Here is a 23,638-nt window from a genome sequence, read left to right as displayed (position 1 = left end):
TTTAACCCATAAAGACACCAAAGTTTGTCTTGACAAAGTAATCAACATGAAGCAATTAGGTGTGTTGATAGTCAGTCACAAATCCAGATTTTCTCTTGGGGGGAGAGGTTTAATTAACCAATGACGAGGAGGCAGACATTAAAAAACTGTAATGTAATGATACATTTTAACAAAAGCCCAGCATAAAAATACAATATTAACGCTTTTAAAATGTGATTTTTATCTCATTATCAAGAAATTCCCTTATTGTACTAAAACAGATTGTTAAACAACCAGTTATTCTGATGCTTAAAGTTGAATAAATTTTTACTCCAGGTAGTTTTCAAGTTGTTTTATTAGAGAATTTCACACAGTTGACTTTCAAAGGGTGAATTACTTGTATTGGCCTATCTATGATGTGGAATATAAAGTACATCTTTGTTACACGTATTAATATAAATGATCCTGAAATCCTATTGAAGATTAAACAGATGTAATATGAGTTTTTTATGAAATATGTATACTGAACATACTGATCACTAAGAATTGTTTAAGATCCCTCTATAAAATAAAACCGTATAAATTTTGTTTTAGAACATTTAATCTGAACAGTTGATGTTGGCATTACATCATCTAATCTATTAAAAAGAAAATTAAATATTTTTAAATTAATTAATAGGTTATTATTTAATAAAATAATTAATTAAATATAGATTTTCTGTAGAGATTAAAAAACTGCTACATGCTTACTAATTCAGTTCCAACAGTGAAATTTGCTTAAGTTCGGAGTTTAATTATATTGTAACATTTTTCATACTGTTTTAGTGTTATATTTTTTCAGATAATACCAACAGTGCAAATTTTATACTTAATATTTGGGAATAAACTCATACATTTTTAAATATTCAGATTCAAGCTGTAAACAACTATCTTTTTTATAAAATAGGATTAACATATATAATCCTCAGTACACTTCATAGGTTTGATGTTATTACAAGTAGACTACTCAATAATAATTTGAACTCTGTAACGTACTGAGTGGGCGATAGTAAGTGATAAGAAAAAAAGAGCTGCACTGTGACCTTGAGAGTATCAGGTCAGACTAGGTTAGGTCAGCTGAGCGTATTGCGGGCGCGGTGTGGTCGTGGTGTGTACGTCAGTCAGTGACTGGCTGCGCCGACCGGTTTCTTTTGTCTCTGAACTTTGTTCTTGTGCTCTCTCTCCTGTCACATTGAATTGAAGGTAATCATGCTTAATTCATAGTATATTTATGTAAACGTGACCGTAAACTATCTACCAAGTTAACATTTTCCGTATTCCAACACGATTAATATTGTAAATTTGTAACACATAACCTCACTTTTTAAAAGAAAAAATATAAATAGTATTTTCATGAAGTGAAACTTTGATAAATATTTTTTATAAAAGGACTAGTAGTTGCTTCCTGAAACAGTTTCAAATGAACGAAATTAAAAATATAAATAATTATTCCTTATAGATGTAAGTAAGTATTTGCTGAATTTAAATCTATCCTCTTGGTATATTATTACCATGGGAATCCAATAAGAGAATAATAATATTACTATTTATAAACTATAGGAGAAAATATACGCAATTAATTGCAAAATATTAATTTGTCTTCTACATTTCAAAATAAAATATTTTTACTGTCTGTCTGTAGGTATGTATGTTCCCAAGAAACTTACAACATTGAAAGTAATGGCCAAACATATTTAGATTATGTTAATTATTTTTTATTCATTATTACATAATCAATCAATTACAGCATATTACAGACCAACTCATAATAAACTTTATATATTGTTACCATAGTACTATGTCCTTAACTTTTTTATAGTGATAATAATTATTAATTATTGCATAGAGTCAGTGGGAACAGGTCTCATAGACTGAATGAAACCATATAACTTCAAATGGCTTGATTTATGAGATAGGGTTATAGGAATGTTTGTTTGGAAATATACAACATCTATAGCTTAGAATTTTTAGAATTGTACACCCAGTAAGTTTATTAACAGATTTTTCAGTTAATTTGTTAATTAATTCTATTTTTTTGATATAATTTATATTATGTTTTTCACCAGATTTTCATATACCATCTGCTTTGTATAAAACTGATTAACTTTATTTACTTACATGTTTGTTGATAATTTGTTATATCACAGACAGAGAGCTATGTCGCCTAAAGGAAGGTAATTTGCACCTATTCACTGGACCGTGAACCTGTTCTCTTGTTTCCTGTGATACTCTGTAACCTAGAAAATCTCTTGTATTACAGAAATTGAGCCATGTCACGTAAGGGAGGCAAGCTGCGTCTTGCCACATACATGTGTCCCAGTCACCCAGTGGAGCTCTACGAGCTACTCATGAGCTACCTGGAGGAGTCTCTGGACTGTGAGGCCACGCTTATGTATGAGTCACGTGCAGGGGGAGGTCCTTTGCAGGACAGAGTAGATCCATTCACTGACAACTCCATTGATATCGGTAATTAAAGAGAATATGCAATGTTTGGAAACTATGTCATATTTTGGAATGTCTAAGTCTTACCCTTTTTTGAAACAGCCAATGAAAATGGTTTTTGTAAGCCAGATTATCATTACTGAAGCCTCGGTTTGTGATCGAACAATTTAATTTATCTAGATTCTGGACCATTTATGTCATAAATCAACTTAACTAGTAGGATCCAGTTTTTTCCCATAAATGCATACATTTGTATAGTTATGGAATACATTTTATTATTTCTCATTCATAAGTAGAAAATAGTTTTAAGTTTTTAAACTGAAGTAAACCATTGATTATATAGTTATTAAACTTATCATTTCTATTCATTCAATAATTAACAAAATTTGTTTTGTATAAAACACTGCTTTTCATAATATTTCAAGAAATTTTTCTGGGATCTAGGTACACAACTCTTTGCAGGTATTTTTCTTAGTGGATGGACATATGATATGTATATAGTTATAGCAAAGTAGTGCTTTAGAAAATATAAAGCTAGCATTAAAAGCTAAATTATTAATCTTAATTGATCTATTTTTAGAAATAAGTTTAATATTGAATCTTGTCTTATAGAGAAGAAATACAGCAAGTGATTTTTTTTTTCATTTGCTGAATAAACAAAGACTAGGACGTTCCCTCTTATTTACATATTTAAAAGTTGTAATCAAGAACCAATTTGTAGAAATTGACATAACCTTTGAATCTCTGATATACGAAATAGCTATAATATGCAAAACTCTTACCTTCACTCCTTGATACATTGTATAATATCATGAACTTCAACAGAGCTGATAAAAGCACCCTTACTTGGATGGCAAGAAAATCGTAATTGTCTTGCCAATTGAAGTTGTGACATTCGTGATAGAAAACTATCCCTGTCTGGACCTTTTTTTGAATTTTCACATCAGAACTTCAGACATTGTAACCTTCAAAAAGCCTGTCATTGTTAAACACGCATATAAAGATCATTAAGATCATTTTACCTTCCAGGCTAAATACAGAAAAAGTAAAAAATTATTTTTGATTACTTCACAAAAAATTACATACATATAAAATAGTAAATTTTGGCTATTCTGTTATCCAGACCAAAAACAGCTGAAGATGAAAATGTGAAAGTTTTGTAGTTTGTACAATATATGTATGACTTAAAAAAAATTATATTTTTTAATTAAATATAATTTAAGAATGTTTTTAATAACTTTTGCCTGAAGGAATGTAATTTTGTATAAATAAAAAACAACTCACTCCTTCATTCATCTTTAATGTACATAGTGTAAATAGTTTTATAATCTTTATCTTTAACAGTTTTTCTTTGGACCTACCACTCCTTTTGGAATAAACAAAAATGTATTTTCTATTTTTCCTGTTTTCATAAACGGCTTATAAACAAAATAACAATAAACAAACAGGGCTCATAGCAAAATTTTCTTTTACTTTTCTTTAGATTCCACCACTTTAAAAATAATTGTTATACTTTAGTACAGCTTTGTTTAAAACCCTAAAATATTCTTTTTATATCTCTAAAATATTAAGCAATCATAGAGTTGGGTTATAATAATTTTGAAAAATGTCTTAATGTTTTGTTTAAGAAACGTTATTGCATGGCTTTGTTTGGAAATTAAACCGCACAATATTATAATTTAATGTGGAAATGTTAATTAAAAATATTAATGTAAACAATTATTGTAAACCTACATTTTTAGACATGTTTATAGATTTTGAGAATACACTTTGGTTTAATAAGTTGCTCAGGTTTCATTAATTAATATATATATATATAAAGTGATAATGGGGTAATTAATTACCACTTAGAGATATTTGCTTGATAAGGTCTTCTTTGGTCCAAAGAGATGTGAAGTCATACTCAATAAAATAAATTAAATTAAGTCTTATAAAGAAAAATACAGTTTGTTCGTTAACAAAATTTTTAATTGAATAAAACAGTATATGTTAATACATGTTCTTAGAGACTATGATAAGTATGCATTTTATTGTCCCATCCTACAAGGACAACAACATTATATAATAACATATCTTTATTGAATGACTCTAGTAAATTCAAATGTTAATCAGTTGTATTTAAACTTTTACTTTATTGGTATTTTAAGTGTACACTATGGTGTATCTTGTTCATTCAAAATCATGTTTATACTACAATGAACTTTCAGTCAAAATCACTCTATTAGACTTCTTAGTGTTTGTATTTCTATATTAGCCTTCATGACATCAAGTGCTCTTGTGAAGTTGTTGGATTCCAAGAACCAATTCGTAGAACTACTCCCTGTGGCTGCAGTCTTCAAGCACCCTCAGAACAAGGACAACTCACCTGGTTACTACTCTGACGTTATCATCCACATCGATGGCAAGTGAGTTTCTAACTGCTTATGCACTGGTTTTATAATAATTGTGCTTACAAATTTTATAGTTTTGGGCTCGCTTAATATACACACAGTATGAATGAGAGCTACTCTAGGTAGTTACAGCTATCCCTGAGCAAAAAGTTTTATTTATTATTTTTATATTATTTGTTATGAGAATTTAGATATTTTTGTAGTGAAAATTATGTTTACTTTGTGCAACATAATGTAAATAGTAGACATGTTTACCTTGTATGCAATGCTAATGTTTACATCTCATTTCTCGAAGCCTGAAGCAAAATTGAGTTTTTATGGAAAATCAATACTGAATATAAAAAATTATTGGTTGAGCTTTAGCAAAGCTTATTACTCGAGAGGTTGGAAAAGATTTGGTTTCTGTCTGTCTGTTTGTCTATTTTTCTGGCTGTTTGATTGATATTTCGAAAATGAACTGGCTTATAGGCTTCAAATTTAGCATCAAGCTTCATTTCATGAGTGTTAACAAATTTTGTACAATTTTCTTATGGCTAACCATGATGGCAATGAGAAAATAGGAGAATAAATAAATTTGTAAACAAATTGAGTAGGTAGTCATATGTGTCATTTTTATTCACAGAGTAAAATGAAAAATAATAAAATGGAAAGTCAATGTTAAAAATCAGTGATAAGATTTGATTTCAGCATTGATTAGCTTACTGGTAATAGTAAGCTATTTTTCTGTGTGCATGGTGATCGGATGTCACCTTTGGGGGACAGCCCGATGGGGCTATGATGAAAATCTTATAGTACCCTCTCTAGCTCATTGGACCTTTTATTATTTGAACATTGCTATGAAACCTAATTTAATGAGCAATATTTTTAATATATCGTAGCAAGATATCCTGAGAACAATTTCACCCACTGAATTTAAAAATTTCACTTCTAGATAGACAAGAATGTATTCTACAATAGCTTAAGTCCAACCATGGAATTGGTGTATGTAATTTTTGTAAATTTCTGTTCTGTACGATTGTATGTCTGTCCATCTGCCCAGAGGATATCTCAAATGAAATGAGTTATAGATTCGAAATTTTGCATGCAACTTCAGCAAAACCTGTTATGTATATGTTGTACTCCTGCTTTAAAAACAATTAGTATTAACAGATAATCATATTTTTAACAATTGATCAGCAGTGAGACACTAATACATATATTTCTAAAGTGAGCCTCTAATGCATGGGCAACAGCAGACTAACGTTCTCTTTTAAAACTTTCATGAAAAACTTAAGAGATAGTCTTTTGCACATTATATAGCTCTGAAAATTCTGCAGGAAATAAAATCAAGCTGACTTACGTGTGTCACAACACTCCGATATGATTTGTTTATTTTAACCTAGTTTGTAATTATGTGTTAGGTTAGTTATTTAAGAGATCAGGTTGCAGATCTCGAAACGTAGTGTTACTGATTTTTTTGTATCACTGAGCGATGGCAAATGTGCGGAAAACCCCTGTTTCCTTCACAATCATTTCATTGTCAAAAACAAACTTCAAACAAAGAAATAAAATTACACTTTCGTATTAAAAATATTGTTATAAATTTTATTTTCACATTCTAAAACTGTGACACCTATTTAAAAAATTATTATGTTCTACATTTTCCTAAGCTGTTTTGTATAAATTGTCAGGAATAGATAAAAAACTGTTCAGAAACACTTTTTTATGTATAACATAAAGTGCTGTGTTATACATGCAAACATGAAATTATCACTCCACTAACAACTATTATAAACAAATCACTTTTTACAAGGGACTTTTCCCAGCGGGTTGAAACTCGCAAAAATTTATCCAAAATATAAGACTGGAGCAACTGATGAAGCCACCAGTTATCGGCCCAATCTCACTTATCTCCACTTTTTCCAAAATCCTGGAGCGAGTAGTGCTAACTAGACTACTGGACCATCTCAAACAGCACCACCTTCTTACTCCGAGACAACATGGTTTTGTAAAAGACAGATCTACAGCAACAGCACTGGTCCAACTAATTGAAACCATCATTGATAAATTGGAAGCAGGATATATAGCCACAAGTATACTTTTGGACTTTACCAAGGCCTTCGATTGTCTAGACCACAAGCTCATTACAAAATAACTGCAAACTCTGGGAATCATTGACAAAGAAATAGACTGGTTCAAGAGCTACCTCAGCAATAGGACACAGATTGTGGAAATTACTTACACTACACACAACACGGTCAAAAAAGTAAAATCTGAACCACTACCAGTAAGCAGAGGAGTGCCGCAAGGCTCTGTTCTTGGACCCGTCTTGTATATCCTTCTGACTAGCGACTTTCCAGAATACCTTCAAAACTATTGTGAAATGGTAATGTACGCCGATGATACAGCCCTTATTGTAGCAAACAAAAACAAAGATCAACTAGACATTGACTCCTTTGTAGCTTTCAATATGGCTAAACAATATTGCAACCTAAATGATTTGGTTTTAAATAAATCAGAAACCCAACAACTAATTTTTACAGCTACTCAAAATAACTATCATGGTCTCCCAGAAGTAACTACAATAGAATTCTGAAAATATTTAGGACTCACCTTGGACCGAAATTTATCTTGGGAACCACACATCAACCAGCTCTGTCAAAAACTAAATGGCAGTCTTTACGCAATAAGAATTGCACAAATCAGCAACACTGATGTAGCTATGACAGCATACTACTCGTTGTTTGAATCTCACTTGAGATACGGCCTGATAGCCTGTGGGAGGCACGACAATCTCAAATCTCCAAAGGGTGCTGGTTCTACAAAAAAGGACAATTAGAGCTCTAAAAGGACTAGGACCACTTGACACATGCCGAACAGCCTTCAAAGAACTGAGAATTCTGACTGTAGTAGGACTGTACATCCAAGAGACAATCCTCTATACAATCAAATCAGGGCAAGCAAGAACTGGAGACGGACACTCCTATAACACCAGACACAGGAGCAACTTTCTCCTAAATCAACATCATCTCAGCTTATTTGAGAGGAAACCTTCTTATCAAGGAGCAATGTTCTTCAACATTCTACCTGAATCCCTAAGAAGACTGCCAGAAAAGAACTTCAAAGCCTCCTTAAGAAACTGGCTACTGGAGCGACCAATTTACACCATCCAAGAATTTGTTCAATGTAGAACACACAATTTTTGACAAACACTAACTCATACACCAATTGTAACATAAACATGACTTTTGCCCTGTTCTCCAAGAATATGTGCAATAAAGATTATTCTATTCTATTCTGTGGCAAAAAGTATGGGTTTCCGTATTGAACACCCTAAGTGAACCCAATAAAATTGAATGGATCAAACTTTTTTCTTTATGAGTTCGTTCCTGAAGAAATATTTCATTTTTGTGGAACTTTTAACCCATCTTGTATGTAAATACTCTGTTCTAAGGGACTATAAGATAAGTATTAATAGTACAAAGCTGGTAGTAATCCCATACAAATGTCTTGCAAACGCTGTCCAGTAATTAATGTATAGTAATGTGATTTTTTAATTTGGTGTAATTAACCTGTCAAATTAATAAGTAGTACAACTACACAGATTAATCAAATAAAACATGACATTTTCATCCTTATAAAAGAAATACGCAAATTTCTGAATAGTTTAATATGTTTTAAACTCGCAAAAATTACTTTGTCAAATCGTCAAAGCCAGATTCAAAACCTTAGCAAGCTCAGGTACATTCATTGGAGTGAATATGTACTCAATAAAGTAATTAAACAACTACTAAAATAAAACAATAGTTTTACTTAATTAAAAATAAAATTTTAAACTACAATTAACAATTTGTCTCCACTTCACTTTCTTTTTAGGATGTAAGCACAAAGTTTTACATCTGCAAGCAAGTGTTTTGTTTATTATAACTTACTCCGTATTAGGCCAACAACAATGTATGTTACACAGTAGTATCAGTCTGATTTGTTCCTGACACTGCCTCTTTTATCCAGAGGGCTCAATTATATCGGCTACCTATGTCATATATGATCTTATCATAAGTTTTGTTTAAAAAGGTTAGCTCGAACTGAGATTTTTCTAATAAATTACGTTATATATGTTGGCTGTTTGCAGAAAGCATGTGAAAGAGTTTTCTGGACCTGCGAGGTTGTCGGTGGGCCTACTCAGACGATGAATCCCTCAGTGGCTCAACCATAGTGTTGAAAACTTTACGACAGTTGGGTGAAAATGCTACTTTCTTCGGAAACGCCATAAGTATGATATACTCGTATTTTATGTTTGCTCTAGTAGACTAATGCGGCTTCTTATGATTAGTTTTCTTTAATTTACAGCTTCTGTAACGTTTTTTATATAGACTGAGCGTTATCAAAGCCTGTAACTAGTTGGCCTGGAAACACGTCATTTCTGCCACACGATATTTCAAGAACGAACTGATTTCTAGATTTGAAATTTTGCATAATGCTTCGTTTTTGTATAAGCGACACTGAGTTAGATGGTGGTACATGTCACTCCTTGGGATTTGATTGATCATTAGCAAACATTCTTATATTGGTCTTATAGGTAACCTTGATGACAAAGAAAAATTCACACAATAAATAAATTTGTACAATTGTTTCGTACTTTTTCCGGAAAAAATTAATTTAAACACGTTCACAACGACGGCTTATTTCCGAACTTTTTTTATTTGCAGTTAAATTTTTCAATAATAATGGCAAAAAGCCATAATCTTTTTTTACATTCAACATCTAAGTATTATGAGCAAATTATGTAGGCTTCACAATTTTGCACAAAAAAGTATTTCAATATGTTTTTTAAATGTTTTTTCGTGTACCCCAAGGATTACCTAAAAAATTAATTTACCTTAAAAATTAACCAATCGTGCGCCCAACGGGGTACACAATAGTCTGAGGTATTTATTTAAGCGCAGGATCAAATTTAACGAACCATCAAGACAAGCAAATAATAAAAATGCAATAAGGATATGCTTAGCAATGTGTACCCCATCATAAAGCTCAACGTGCTTTACGAAAGCCCGGTGTGTAACCCGATGGAGTACACGTTGTTGTGAATGTGTTAATATAATATGATTGGACATAGAGAATGTGAAATTAAAATATTGCTTTATTTATCAATTTACTTGGCACGATAAACTCTTCTAAAGACAATATTTGAATTGGGACATCTAACTAACAACTGTGAGTAATCTATATAAAAGAATAATAAAATCCATGTAATTGCTTTTTATATTAATTTTCTGATTCTTATGATGTATTATACTATGTAGTAAATCATTTGATTGATCATATTGTTAATATTATCATAAAAATACAATGAATAATTAGACAATCCATGTTATCCATTATGTTGATATCTTAATTTTTCGGTATCTACTTACAAATGGTAAAGTATTATAGAGTAGTTTATGTTGTAGCTGTCTGTCTAAGTTGCAATGTGTCAATTTATATATGTCAACCAATGAAATTTTCACTAGATTACTAAACAATTTGGGGTTAGAACATCCGTTTTAACTCAAGTGTATGGTTTGATTACAAAGCTTATGATTCTGCTGTATTGGAAGCCCTCTTGATTTTATTTCTATAACAATGTTATACTTCAAATACTACTACTTTATTTTTAGTAGTAAAATTATGTGAGATATCTCATTTTAAAGATATAATTAGCAAACATCCATATGCACTTTAGTTTTTGCAATATTTGTATTGCGTACTCAGGACACATTTCAAACTTTTTACACTTTATCTGAGCAACTAAGCAACTTCAAAACTAAGGAATAAAAACATTATATTTTTACATGTATTTTATATCAATTCACATTTAAAATAATCATACTTTCTGTTAATCATGTTATATAGTGCACAAACACAGCTTATCAATATTAGTAACAATGACAAAAGTTTACGATCGAGCTGGCCGGTCGTCAATGAAATCATAGCCAAGATGCTTTGTTGTCTGTTTGCTGTTTTGGCAAGTGCTCTGTTAGAATTTTGTAGTTATGTTTATGTTTGTTTATAATATGATATAACCAAACTGTGTGTGTAATTTTAGGCCTGTAGTAAAGTGAATGGCTCGGTCCTTTTGGATAACACCTTCAAAAATACTCTTGGCATTGTTGACTAACATTCCAAAAATAAATGTGGCACTGAAAGGGTTAAAAAGGCACATCTTCAATAATTATATAGTTAATTGTAATGTTGTAAAAGTGTTTAATGTTTACAGTGTCCTCTTGACTATAACTTTTATGAAACGGTCCTTTTTCTGAAACCCTTACATTGGGTACATGATAAGAAGTTTCCCCATCTAATCTTTATGCCTCATTCACATCAACATCAACCGTTCTTCCTCTTTTCTGTGTATTTCTGAAGCTAGACACTAGGTGTTTGATTATCTTTTTCCTAACATTTGTTGACAAAACTCATTTTTCAGGTTTCTGTATCCTAGAGGGTAGTAAGAACAATAATGTCCCTCTTCTCTTTATACTGAACAACAAAAATCTTGTCATCTTTTCTGTACCTGTTCACTAATTCTTTGATGATCTTCCTTTAAAATCAAAGTTACTCCTCTTTGGCTTTTCAAGACATTATCAGTACTGTGCATTTTCAGTCATGGACTGCTTCAGCCAATTCTTTACTTGTGTACATTCTGTCAGTGAAAACATGTCTACTTTCAATGTTACCATAATGTTGACGAAGCCCGTCATCTAAGGTTAGAACTATGTGACTACTTACTAATAGATCAGATCTTACAAGAGTGGTAGTAGTAGGTTTATCCATATAGGATACAATAACACAAACATAACCATTTGTACCCTCGTACACATATTTTGATTCCCCAATTTTTTCAGGTTTATTTTAGTTATATACCATATGACTCTTTCCTTAAACCCAACTGTACTTTTTATGTTGGATGGACAGTAATACTAGCTAAATTTTTTGTCTATATAGGTAACAATACTTTTAACTTTAGCAGAACAGGGTATGACTACAAGTAACATCCTGTCTGTAGTAAGAATTAACACTTTCACTATCAATGGTTACAGGAGCGTTGTGTGGTAGGTGTGCTAACATTAGACTATGTCCACTTAGTAGTCAGATTGTTAATGAAGGAACCAAAATATTTGCAAAAATCTTTCCCTTGAAAAATATTTTTAATATTTTTGAAAGTGGGTATTTCACAAACAGTCATTTAAAAACAGTCCTTAATATCTGCTTTTTCATCAACTCCCATATTAGTTATTATATCAATAAAAGCTTTAAAACTCAGGTCCTCATACAGCAATCTTTGTTTTCCACATGTATTTATTCTGTGTATTTTTTTGTTGTTTTATCTTAAGTAAATGCATTTGTTTTTAAATAGTTTTAATAAGTTGGTCAGTGAGTAAAAGAGTAAAAAATATACTCTGTCAAATGCTGAAGGGGGTTTAAATCTGCCAATATTTAAATTTATTAAAATGTACGTCATCCTGATTCCAAGGTCTCTAGTCATATGATTTCTATAGAATGGTTGGTGATGTCTGTTGACTTCTTTGCTGTGTTTGCCTCAGCCTCAACATGGTGTTGGAATAAATTCTCAGAGTCCTTATCTTCTTCTATTGCCACTTCAAAATGTCCCATCTTCTGAACAATCAATGTCCATGATCACTTATTAGTTCACCTTCATCATTCAGTCCTGAATGTCTTTGTTATCTTCATCACTGTAATCCGCCATATGTGACGATTCACCATAATGTCATCAAAATACAGATTTATATCAATTTTTGGATTTTTGCATTACATATAAATGCACTAATAATGAAATAAAATTATATTTTATACACTACTAGCGGGCCCGGCGCGCTTTGCTGCGCATTTCAATAATTTTTTGCAAAAGTTGCCCGCGGCTTCGCACGCAATTTCCCGTTGAAAACAGTACACTATATTCACTTATTCTTTTTCTATCACATTCTAAACATTGCTGAGATAATTGATAGTCGTTCCATCGTGAGCCTCTTGGGCGTATTATGAAGGTATGTACCATATTCCTGCCTCTATCTAGCTGTTACCCACGGCTTCGCACGCAAATCTTAAGAACCGAAGTCCTTATATTACTTAGTAAATTTTTTTTTTTACTATAATAAATTTTAGATTAAATTAGTTATATCTCCGATGCCACGATTGAGCTTGCTTTGTTGTCCCGATCGAGAGAATATGTACACACGGAGTTTTGAGAACCATACTTCTGTCAAAAAAAACAACTAAGGTTGATTTTATAACATTCTTTATATTTGTAGCCAACGTAAGATAGTAATTATGATATCTGCATTACTCTTCTGATCAAGCATGAGCATGGTTTATATTAAATAAATATTGCAGTTAAAGGTGAATTTTTACGTCAAATTTGAATTGTATTATCTGGATAGTAAAGTCTATGTTTAACAGTGATTGCAAAAACAGTTTAAACAAAATTTGTCGTTTCTCTTAAGCTTACTCTATGCTTTAAAACTATAAGTGTAATATATGTTTACAAAGAACAGCTGATTAAAAATTTGAAAAGACGTTAACATATGTTTGCTGCAATGCATTTCTTATGGGTATTTCTGTAACCAGTGGGGCGGAATCCTGAATCGGGAAAGGGATGGGCATAGCTTATAAACCTTCTCCGTGGAAAAATACATATACGTACAAATTTTCATCATGATCGGTCCAATAGTTAACGATTCCATAAAGGACAAACATACAAACATTCATTTTTATATATATAGATGCAACTACAATGGCATTGAAATTCGGGCAATGAAATGACAAATATAATGATTACTGTGATATTAGATACTTGTTGTAAAATATAGATTTATTTATAAATATAGACCAAGGGCATGGTCTTTAATTATCGACCTAACAAAAGAACAGCCATGTCACCCATAGTGGCCTGGCGAGCTAAGAGAACAATTACATAAGTTTAATTCTGAGTACAAAGACTTATTAAGAAATGTATTCATTATTGTACCAATATTTGGTATTGTAAGAGGAATAATCGGGAACTTGAAGATAAATTTGTCCTACATGTTTCTTCAGTCTCCATTTCCCCATCCCAGAAGCTTATCTGGAGGAATGCATACTGAGTCCAACACACAACTCTATCAGGTCTAGGATCAAAGTTACTCATGACACAATATGAATAATCCTTGGTAGTGATACATATTTTCATAATTATCCGTTTTTGACATTAACCCCCCATCATATCATCATCTTCCTCAGAGTTCTATTGAGTTCTTGAACATATGATGGCCGTATTGTAGTAAACAGTTGAGGAGCTGATCAAGCTTTGTATAATGTATAATACGATGAAGTGATCTTTAATTTAAACAGAAGCATTTATGAGTTATTGTGTGTTCAGAGTCTGGATCTCACCTGGCCTCAGTCCAAATGGTGCTTCAGAAGCAGGCTGAAGCAGCGGCTGTGGACTCCAACACTCTAGCTTACAACAAGGTTCACCTACAAGACAGGGGCAAGGATCTCTTTGTACTGGAGAGCTTAGGTCCTCTGCCTCCCTACCCTATTGTAGTCAACTCGAGACTTCCAGGTAGATACTATTCTCTTGTGATATTCTTAGAGATTACACTAGATAGCACTCTTAACTGAGTGTCAAATTTGAAAGACCTAAGAGCAAAATGTTTATCGCGAATTGACTTGTTGAGAGCTATAACAGTAACTAGGTGGGGCGCAGATAGGACATGTGTGCTTCGCTTTTATAAAGCATTTGTTCATTTGTGTCTTGATTACAGAAAAATGCTTGATATACATCACTCTGCCATTAGACTGGCTACCAATGCTTTCCGCTTCAACCTTGTGGTTAGTTTGATGGCTGAGTACAGAGAACCGCCCTCTGTCACAACCACGATTCATTGAGGACGAACTTCTGGTTTACCCTAAAGTGTAGACCGTGCAGCATGCTTATGAGCTAGTGTTTCAATCTATACTAAAAGATAAATATGTTTTAAGAATGAATGCTCCTGCCCCCTTTTGTACTAGAGCATAAGCAATGTTTACGTAACTTGGAATTCAAGAGCTCACAGTACAGTAAAGTTACAGCATTGATAAACCCTCATGGTCTATTGAAAGTACAAACAATGAAACATGATTACAGAAATTTAATAAACTAAATATGTCAGGAAGGGCCCTAAGTAGTATGTTCTGTGAAGAATTGATTAAATGGAGATCCTGTGATACACAGACGAGTCAAAAAGCGAGTTTGGTACCGGATTTGACTTGTAACCGCGGCACTGAATACAAGTTTTGTCTACAAGAAATATCGAGATCATTCTAATGTGGGTACCCAGGCATGCAGGAATCCCTGGCAACGAGTTGGCAGACAGAACCGCATAAAATGCAGTGGGACTACTACTCTTTACCCAACATTTACTGGGAAATGACAATTATAGTTTTTCCGGACATTTGCCATCGTTGTGATACAAAAAATCAGTATCACTATGTTTTGAGATCTGCAATCTGATCTCTTCGTCAGGTAAATAACTGACCTAACATATAATTACAAACTAGGTTCAAATAAACAAATCATCCCAGAGCGTTGTGACGCGTAAGTCAGGACTCATCGTTGGTGGTTGGTCGACAAATGCAGATCTATTGTGACCTGTATTCTGTAGTTAAGTTTGAATAATTAGTGTTGTGTTTAGTTTTTTGTGCATGTTTTAGAGTTAGTGAAGTTGACCCACAGCATGGTGGTTGTGATTCCTGATTTATGTCACAACTGTCTGGGATGATTTGTTTATTTTAACCTAGTGAGCCTCTAATGCATGGGCAACAGCAGACTAACGTTCTCTTTTAAAACTTTAATGCAAAACTTAAGAGATAGGCTTTTGCACATTATGTAGCTCTGAAAAGGTGTCACATCTATTTTTTCTCATAAGAACACATATTTTTGAGTCCATATTCTGCAGGAAATAAAATCACGCTGACTTACATGTGTCACAAAGCTCTGGTATGATTTATTTATTTTAACCTAGTTTGTAATTATGTGTTAGATTAGTTATTTAAATGAAGAAGAGATCAGATTGCAGATCTCAAAACGCAGTGTTACTGATATTTTGTATCACCTTCCATCATCAAAAACAAACTTCAAACATAGAATTATAGTTTAGTGGAGCTCTTCAGATTCCTGAAAAGTAGTCTCTGTAAAATTCTGGCAATACTAAAGTTGATGTCCACATAATAATGAGTAGGTATCACTAGAAAAACAGACATTAATACTCAATGTGTTTTGTGTCATAAGAAAAATTAAAAAAAAGGTTTATCTCGTGAATAAGATCATATTATTATTGGCCAAATGTTATGGTAGTAAATGGTAGGTCAGGAGTTGAGAGCCAATTTAAATATAACCTGGTTTTTCCTTATGACAATTCAACTATTTTTCCTAAAAAAGTAATTGTTGGTCAACCGTGCTAGTTTTAGCATAGGTCAAAATGGGAGGGTGTTGAAAGGGTTAATTGAATAATTGTTTTCTCAGATTATATTTTTCTTAGCTTGATATACTTTAAACCAACTAGTAGACACAATAGTTTATATCACCGTTTAGACAACTAGATAAATAGATTGAATGCTACCACCTTAAGGATCTATATAAAAACAAAAATTTAACATTTATTTATGTACCTGATAAGTGGTTTAAATTTATCAAACCAAGAAGAATATAATCAGAGAAAACATTAACATTTCATATCTGAACCATTTTTATACCATTCCATTTCGACTGTCACCAGCATAATTACCAATCAATGTCTCCCTTAGGGAAAATTTCTTTATTGATTTCTAGAAAACCAAGGTTGTGATTACAATGCAAATTGGCTCTTGGTGCTTGGACTATTCTAACAGTTCACCAGTTTTGGACAACTAACCAATGCCATTTTGTTTATATAGTGTCACCAGAAAAAAAATATATATATTTACTAGATATATCTCTTATGTTATTTTCTCCACATTACAGGCTTATCTTTATATTAGTATGATGAATAGTCAACTAAAACCCTTTTGATAATTATTTTATTGCCATACACGTGTTTTGGTATTCAACTATCATCAGTGTACATTAATCTCTAAATAATTAATAAACAACTAAATATACACATGTGGACTAGTTAACCCTCTAACTGGCAAAAAACAGTTAGGCCACTCGTGTACTGGCACTGTCATATATATACGGCAGTAAGCAGACGTTTCAGAAATCTGTTATTATTTGCGTACTTGGGATGTTTGGGTTAAAAATCGAATATCAATCGATGGAATAATCAATGCATCAATTGATGCAGAATAATCGAGCTACCAATTAAGGTATATTATTACTCAATAAATAAAACTTTATTCCTCTTTGTATGGTTAGAAGAAACATCTTGTGCAAGCAACTATTTTGACTGTGACCAGTTGACCGGACCAACTATCTTATAGTTATGTCTGTTGTCTGTTGTTTTGGTGTCTGACTAATTGATTTATTTTTACTTTATATTTTGTTTTGGTTATTAGTAATATGGCTGATGAAGTCACACTTAGTTTTAGGAACAAATCTAGTGATTTGAGAGAACTTAGCTGAATTGGAACCAACATCCTTATCAGGCTTGTTCTAGTTAAATTTTGTGTGAATAAAAAAACTATAGCAACAATAATAATACTATTTTTTCTTTAGTTTTCCTGAAAACAATGATACATAATAAGTCATATGTAGGTTGAATTTCAGTGTTGTAAAATAATTGTACGAACTTCTGAAAATACAATGTTGGTGGATTGTGTTGAAGTTCAAAAATTGCTAAAAAAATTAAACATTTTAAGTAAAAGAGCTAAAACTATATATTTTTAATAATTATAAAATTGAGTTCCTTTTGTATCATTTGGAATTTATATAAACCTTTCACACATACATGATGACATAGTGCAAAGTTATAAAAAATTCTTATCAAGAATATTCAAACAATGAAATATTTTTGAAAGTAAGGAAATTTTAATGAAGATAATTTATTATTATTATTTGGAATATTCTTAAAACAATTATATATAATAAGCTATATATAGGTTGAATTTCCAGTATTGTAAAGGCATTTTCAAAAATTCAAAAATCTCACAGCCAGTGACATACAATCATGGATATGTGACACTTGTAAATCTGATGACAACGCAGCAAATATTGAAAACCTGAAAACAAAAATACAAGACCTGTCATTAGAAGAAGATTTAGACCTAAATCAATCATTAACGCTAGCTGCAGAACTAGGAAATGCATTATTAAATGAGAACAACTATCTGAAACAACAGTTACACGAAACTAGACAAGAAAAATCCCAACATGAACTTAAACTCGAAGACAATCTCAATATAGTAAATGAGGTAGTAAAAGAACTCAAAGATGAAAATGATAATCTGCACAACGAATTATCATCTCTCCGAAATAAGCTTGAACAAGAGCGTGAACTGAATGAAGATCTTATTAAACAAGCTGAGGCAGACATGACAACATATTCAGATCAAATAAAGGAGCTGTCCTCTGTAAACGAGGCCTTAAAAGAAAAAATACAACACCTGGAAGTAACAGTTAAGGAGACAAACAAGCAGTCAGACAAGCTCAAGCATAACATTTTAGCCCAAAAAGAAGAACTACAACTCCTAAACTCATCAGTTCAAAATTTAAAACATGTAAATGGAACACTGGAACTTAGGTTAATGGAGTATGACAACGCAATCAAGACTTATATTAGAACTGTTCTAGACAGCTTTAAGCCTTACCTCACATCTGACAGTGTGTCACAATTTAAGCTCATCCATAACTTACAACCCAAATGTACCAGATCCAAGTCTCAGCCTGAACTGTCCCACAAAACAATACTGACTTGTCAACCCAAGTCAGCTGAATGGAGACCAGAGTATTGTAATTGAGAGGAACTGACAGATGCTAGGACGGTTAATGTTCTACAGGAAAAATCAGCAACACACATGGAGCCTCTCCCGAACACATCACTGACACCTCACACCACCATTAATCGCAATACTGGAACCTTCAGAATAAAACATCATAAAAAAATAAACTGTCTGTCAAGCCCCCTTCCACACAGGCTCACCAAATCACCATCTAGAAAACAGAATCTCTTCAGTGTCTCACTCCAGATGGCAAAAAGTAGGGATAACAAAGAAGATAACACACAGTATAATAAAAAACAAGAATTATCACTACAACAGCAACTAAGAGAACAAAGTATCGGTCTTGATAAAAAAAGTGACCACAAATTTAAGGTTACAATATCCCCTCCAATCACGGCGACAAAACTTGAACCAACTGAAACAATTGAAGATTTTTTTGAGAAAAGCATTAAAAATATCTGCTCAACACAAATGGCAGGGCTGAACAACACCTACTCTCAGGATGGAAGGTCTTTTTTAGTAACAAGCCCCAAGAAAAGAACCAGGGAAAAAACACTGAACCAAACCATAGCATAACAATCATTCATCAAAGCATTCAAGAAGTTTCCAACAAGGCCAACAGATTGATACATTTTATAGAGACTGTAACACATACACCAAGTATAGTAATTCTAAGTGAACATGGACTCAAATCGGACCAAATTGAAAATGTAGAACTATTACCAGGGTACTGCCTTAAATCACATTTCAGCAGAAAACACCATAGAAAAGGGGGAGTAGCAATATTTGTGGCTGAAAATCTTGTAGAGTACACAGAACCAATAGATATATCACAGCACTGTGAAGAACTTCTGTGTGAAATGTCGTTGATCAAAATAAAACGGAATAGGACACACCTTAATATCTTGGGTATATACAGACCACCAGATGCAAATATAGATGAGGCACTGAATAAACTCTCCAGCGCTATTGACACTACCAAAATAGAAAATTCCCAAACACTTATTATGGGGGATATCAATATAGACATTCTCAAACCGAACAGGAAAATGATCAAACTAAATTAAATACTAGCATCTCACAACATACGTAGATTGAACCTACCACCTACAAGGATAACTATGCTATCAAGTACATCAATAGACTGTATTTGCACCAACATAACGGAAGAGAAAATCACAAGCAAAGTAATAGAAGCCGGACTTTCAGACCACACCACACAAATTTGTACAATCCTTACAGAACTCCCTGCTAAACAACCTACCAAGGTGTGTAGGAGCTTGCAATTAGAAAACCTGGATGAACTGAAATTGCAGCTTCTAGGGAAACATGGCAGGATGTAGTCAAAGCTCCTACCACAGAGGAAGCATACAATGAGTTTAACTTCATCCTCACAAAAGCCTTGGACTCGGCATGCCCCAGGAAGAACAAGAGATCTAAAAGAAAACACAAGCCAAAACACTTCTCAGACAAGGAAGCACTCAGACTAAAAGAAGACTATTTAAAATATCAAAGACGATATGAAGTGACAGGGAATCAATCCGAAAAAGAAGAGGCAAATGTAAAAAAGAGAACCTATGATCAAAGACTCAAGCTACTTAGACAACAGGCATCCGCTAAATACATAGAAAGGGCAGTAAACAAATCAAAGGCCACATGGGAAGTGATAAATAACGCTCGAAATAAAAAGAAAAGCACTTCAGAGCTCAAACTCCAAATAAATGGAGAATTATCATCCTGTCCCAAAAAAGTTGCTGATTGCTTTAACACATACTTCATAAATACAGCTGAAGAAACTCTAAGTAGAATCCCAGACTCTGAGAGAAAAGTAATTCAACCCATAGTCCATGAGCCAATAAAAAAACTAAACGCCATCACATATACAGACACATCAGAAGTCAGGGCAATCATCTCTGAATTAAAGCCGAAAAAAACTCTGCTGGCATAGATGAGATCTCCTCCAAAATGCTGAAACACTGTGTGGACGAGCTTACCTTCCCCCTTGTCACTATCTTTAACAAATCTTTCAAAGAAGGAAAGTTTCCCTCAAGACTGAAAATCTCAAAGATCTATCCCAAGTTTAAACATGGTGAAAAGTCTGAGGTAAGCAATTACAGACCGATCTCGCTTATTTCAACTTTATCTAAAGTCTGTGAAAAGATTGTGTTAAGGAGACTGCTCGATCACTGCTCCATAAACTACCTTCTCAGTGACTGTCAGCATGGTTTCACTACAGGAAAATCTACAATCACAGCGATGGTAAAGCTAACTGAAACCATTGTTGACAACTTGGAGGCAGGTAATTTCTCAACAGCAATTCTACTCGACCTGAGTAAGGCGTTTGATTGCCTCAGTCATGAACTCATCATTAAAAAACACATGGGAGTAAGTGAAACTGCTAACAAATGGTTTCAAAGTTACCTCAAGAGCCGACAACAGCTAGTAGAACTGAAGCACACACACAGAGGAATCACAGAGGAAATACGATCGAAACCTCTCCCAGTTCAAAGAGGAGTGCCTCAAGGGTCGGTTCTAGGACCAGCACTTTTCATCTTGTTTGTTAACGACATGCCACAGTACCTAGGCGATTTCTGCTCCCCTTTAATGTATGCTGACGATACAACGCTTCTGCTGAATGGACAATCACCAGACGACCTAGCAGTGTCATGCTATGTTGCTCTAAACATGGCATACCAGTACTGCAATGGAAATGACTTGGTTGCAAACCCAAACAAAACCAGCCAGATAGCATTTGGAAGACGAGCATCTGAAGTCAAAGTTATACCGGAAGTACAAATGGAGACAAGTGTTAAGTTCTTGGGACTGACAATTGATGAGAAGATGACCTGGACACCACATATAGATTATCTCTGCAAAAAACTTAACACCAGCATGTTTATGATCAAACAAATAAAATCCCTTAGCAACACAAACACTGCTAGAACTGCCTACTTCTCTTTTTTTGAAAGCCAGCTGAGATATGGCATTGAAGTGTGGGGTGCCACATCAGCAACAAATCTAAAAAGAATTCTGATCATCCAGAAGAAAGCAGTCAGAGTCCTGGCAGACCTACAACACATGGAAAGTTGTAGAAATGCTTTCATTAATCTAAAAATTATGACAGTTGTTTCCATGTACATATTAGAAGTCGTGTTACATGTCGATGGAGAATACCTGCCAAGAAATAGAGACATTCACAGTCACAATACCAGAAATGGTGCACTGTACAACCTCCCAGCACACCACATGAAGTTGTATGAATCTAAACCATCGTACATCGGCAGGAAATTCTTCAATAGGCTACCACAAGAACTGCAACACAAGAGAAGCTCCTCACTGAAAGCAGCGTTGAAGAAATGGCTATTGGACAGACCTTTCTATTCTCTCGAGGAATTCCTACAAGGAACATTCCAGAACTGACCCAGCCACCTCAGAATAAAAGGCCATTGTAATTGTTTAAATGTTGACACCATTTGTAATCTTGATGATTATAAATAAAGATAATTCTGATTCTGATAACACATTAAACATACTTTGTCTTAATCGAGAAAGAAATAATTAAGAACTGTGATTTTCTGTTGTGTTGCAATGATGTAAAAGCACTTTAGTTAAGAGTTGTAAAAGTAAACTTAGCCTTTTGTATTATGTTGCAGGTGAATTAAAAAACAAACTTTCAACAGCTCTTTTAAAGCTCACTGACACAAGACTCTGGGGTGAGAGAATATCGAAATTTGGCATCACTGGCTTCAAAAAAAATAATATCGATGAATATGAACAAGTAAGAGACTTAAAAGAGGCTGTTCAAAATGTTGGACTCGGAATTCGTTATTACTGAAGTAATAATATTGGAAAAAGATAACATCACACATCAGTTGATGTTAAAAAAGACAATCAGTTGTGTATATGTTTCTTTTATATAATGTAGTTCTGGTCAGATATATGTACGGTGTCTTTATTTGTTATTCAATAAATATTATTTTGATATATATGCTTTAGTGTTTTTAAGAAATCCAATACATACCTTGCTTTGAACAGTTGAAGTTCAGAGTGGAAAAAAATGGAAGGACAATTTTTGCTGTTTTTTAATTGAGGTAGCCAGCTAGCTTATTGTTTACATACCGCCTCTGAGCAGAACTAGAAGGTTGGCATTTTCATTCCCTTTAGAAAATTCTACTAAGAATTCCTCAGTACAAGAAAGGAATATCTGCAGACGTTTCCATTTACTACTTAGGCAGTGACACATTACACATTTTGTTGCTGTGACTGAGTTATGAGGCGACTAAATGTTGCTTTAGAGATGTCACATCTGACCATATGTTTCACAAACACATGCTTTTCTGCTCTGTACACATCTGCATCAGTAGGAAAGATATCTTCCTTCAGTGATCCAGATTTGCTGTGAAACTTACTTACTTAAAAAGTCGAAAACAGAGCCGGCGGATTGTAAAGTCCTCTTGGACTTTGATTTATTTCATTTGATGGGAGATTTTTCTATCGAAAGATAACTTAACACACCCAATCCTTTTTAGACTTTTCAATATTTTTATTCATTATTTAGAATTAATCTTAAAATATTTTGTCGTTTACCGTTTGAATACTCAAAATGTATAATACACTTTGCCAACAACACTAAAAAGCATTTGGATACATACAAGTATTAATCATAACTTTAAAATGAGACTCCCATAACTCTAAGACAAAAAATGTGGCCTTAACATTTGACATACTGTTCTTATGGGATAAAACTTAGTCATTCCAGTCATTCTACAGCTGGGTCTTAGGGCACACAGCATTAAATTAATTAATAGACATTGCAACTTTTAAGTAATAATCCTAATATTCTAGTTTTACTTTTGATAAATTAGGATCAATTTGTT

At 33.2% G+C, this 23,638-nt stretch overlaps 1 protein-coding gene across 1 annotated transcript; it reads left to right on the top strand.

Moving 5' to 3' along the window:
* Positions 1-1,084: 1,084 nt before the first annotated feature.
* On the top strand, positions 1,085-22,747 carry LOC124370149. Its single transcript, XM_046828440.1, has 6 exons — positions 1,085-1,221; positions 2,279-2,484; positions 4,715-4,865; positions 8,978-9,102; positions 14,242-14,427; positions 22,415-22,747. Exons 2-6 carry the CDS (start codon positions 2,289-2,291, stop codon positions 22,594-22,596), a joined length of 840 nt encoding a protein of 279 aa, XP_046684396.1. The 5' UTR covers positions 1,085-1,221; positions 2,279-2,288; the 3' UTR covers positions 22,597-22,747.
* Positions 22,748-23,638: the final 891 nt, after the last annotated feature.

The sequence above is a fragment of the Homalodisca vitripennis genome, unplaced genomic scaffold, assembly GCF_021130785.1.
Source record: "Homalodisca vitripennis isolate AUS2020 unplaced genomic scaffold, UT_GWSS_2.1 ScUCBcl_4;HRSCAF=275, whole genome shotgun sequence".
Lineage (NCBI taxonomy): Eukaryota > Metazoa > Arthropoda > Insecta > Hemiptera > Cicadellidae > Homalodisca > Homalodisca vitripennis.
Note: the sequence above shows the minus strand (reverse complement) of the source record. Positions and strands in the feature narration are given on the sequence as shown.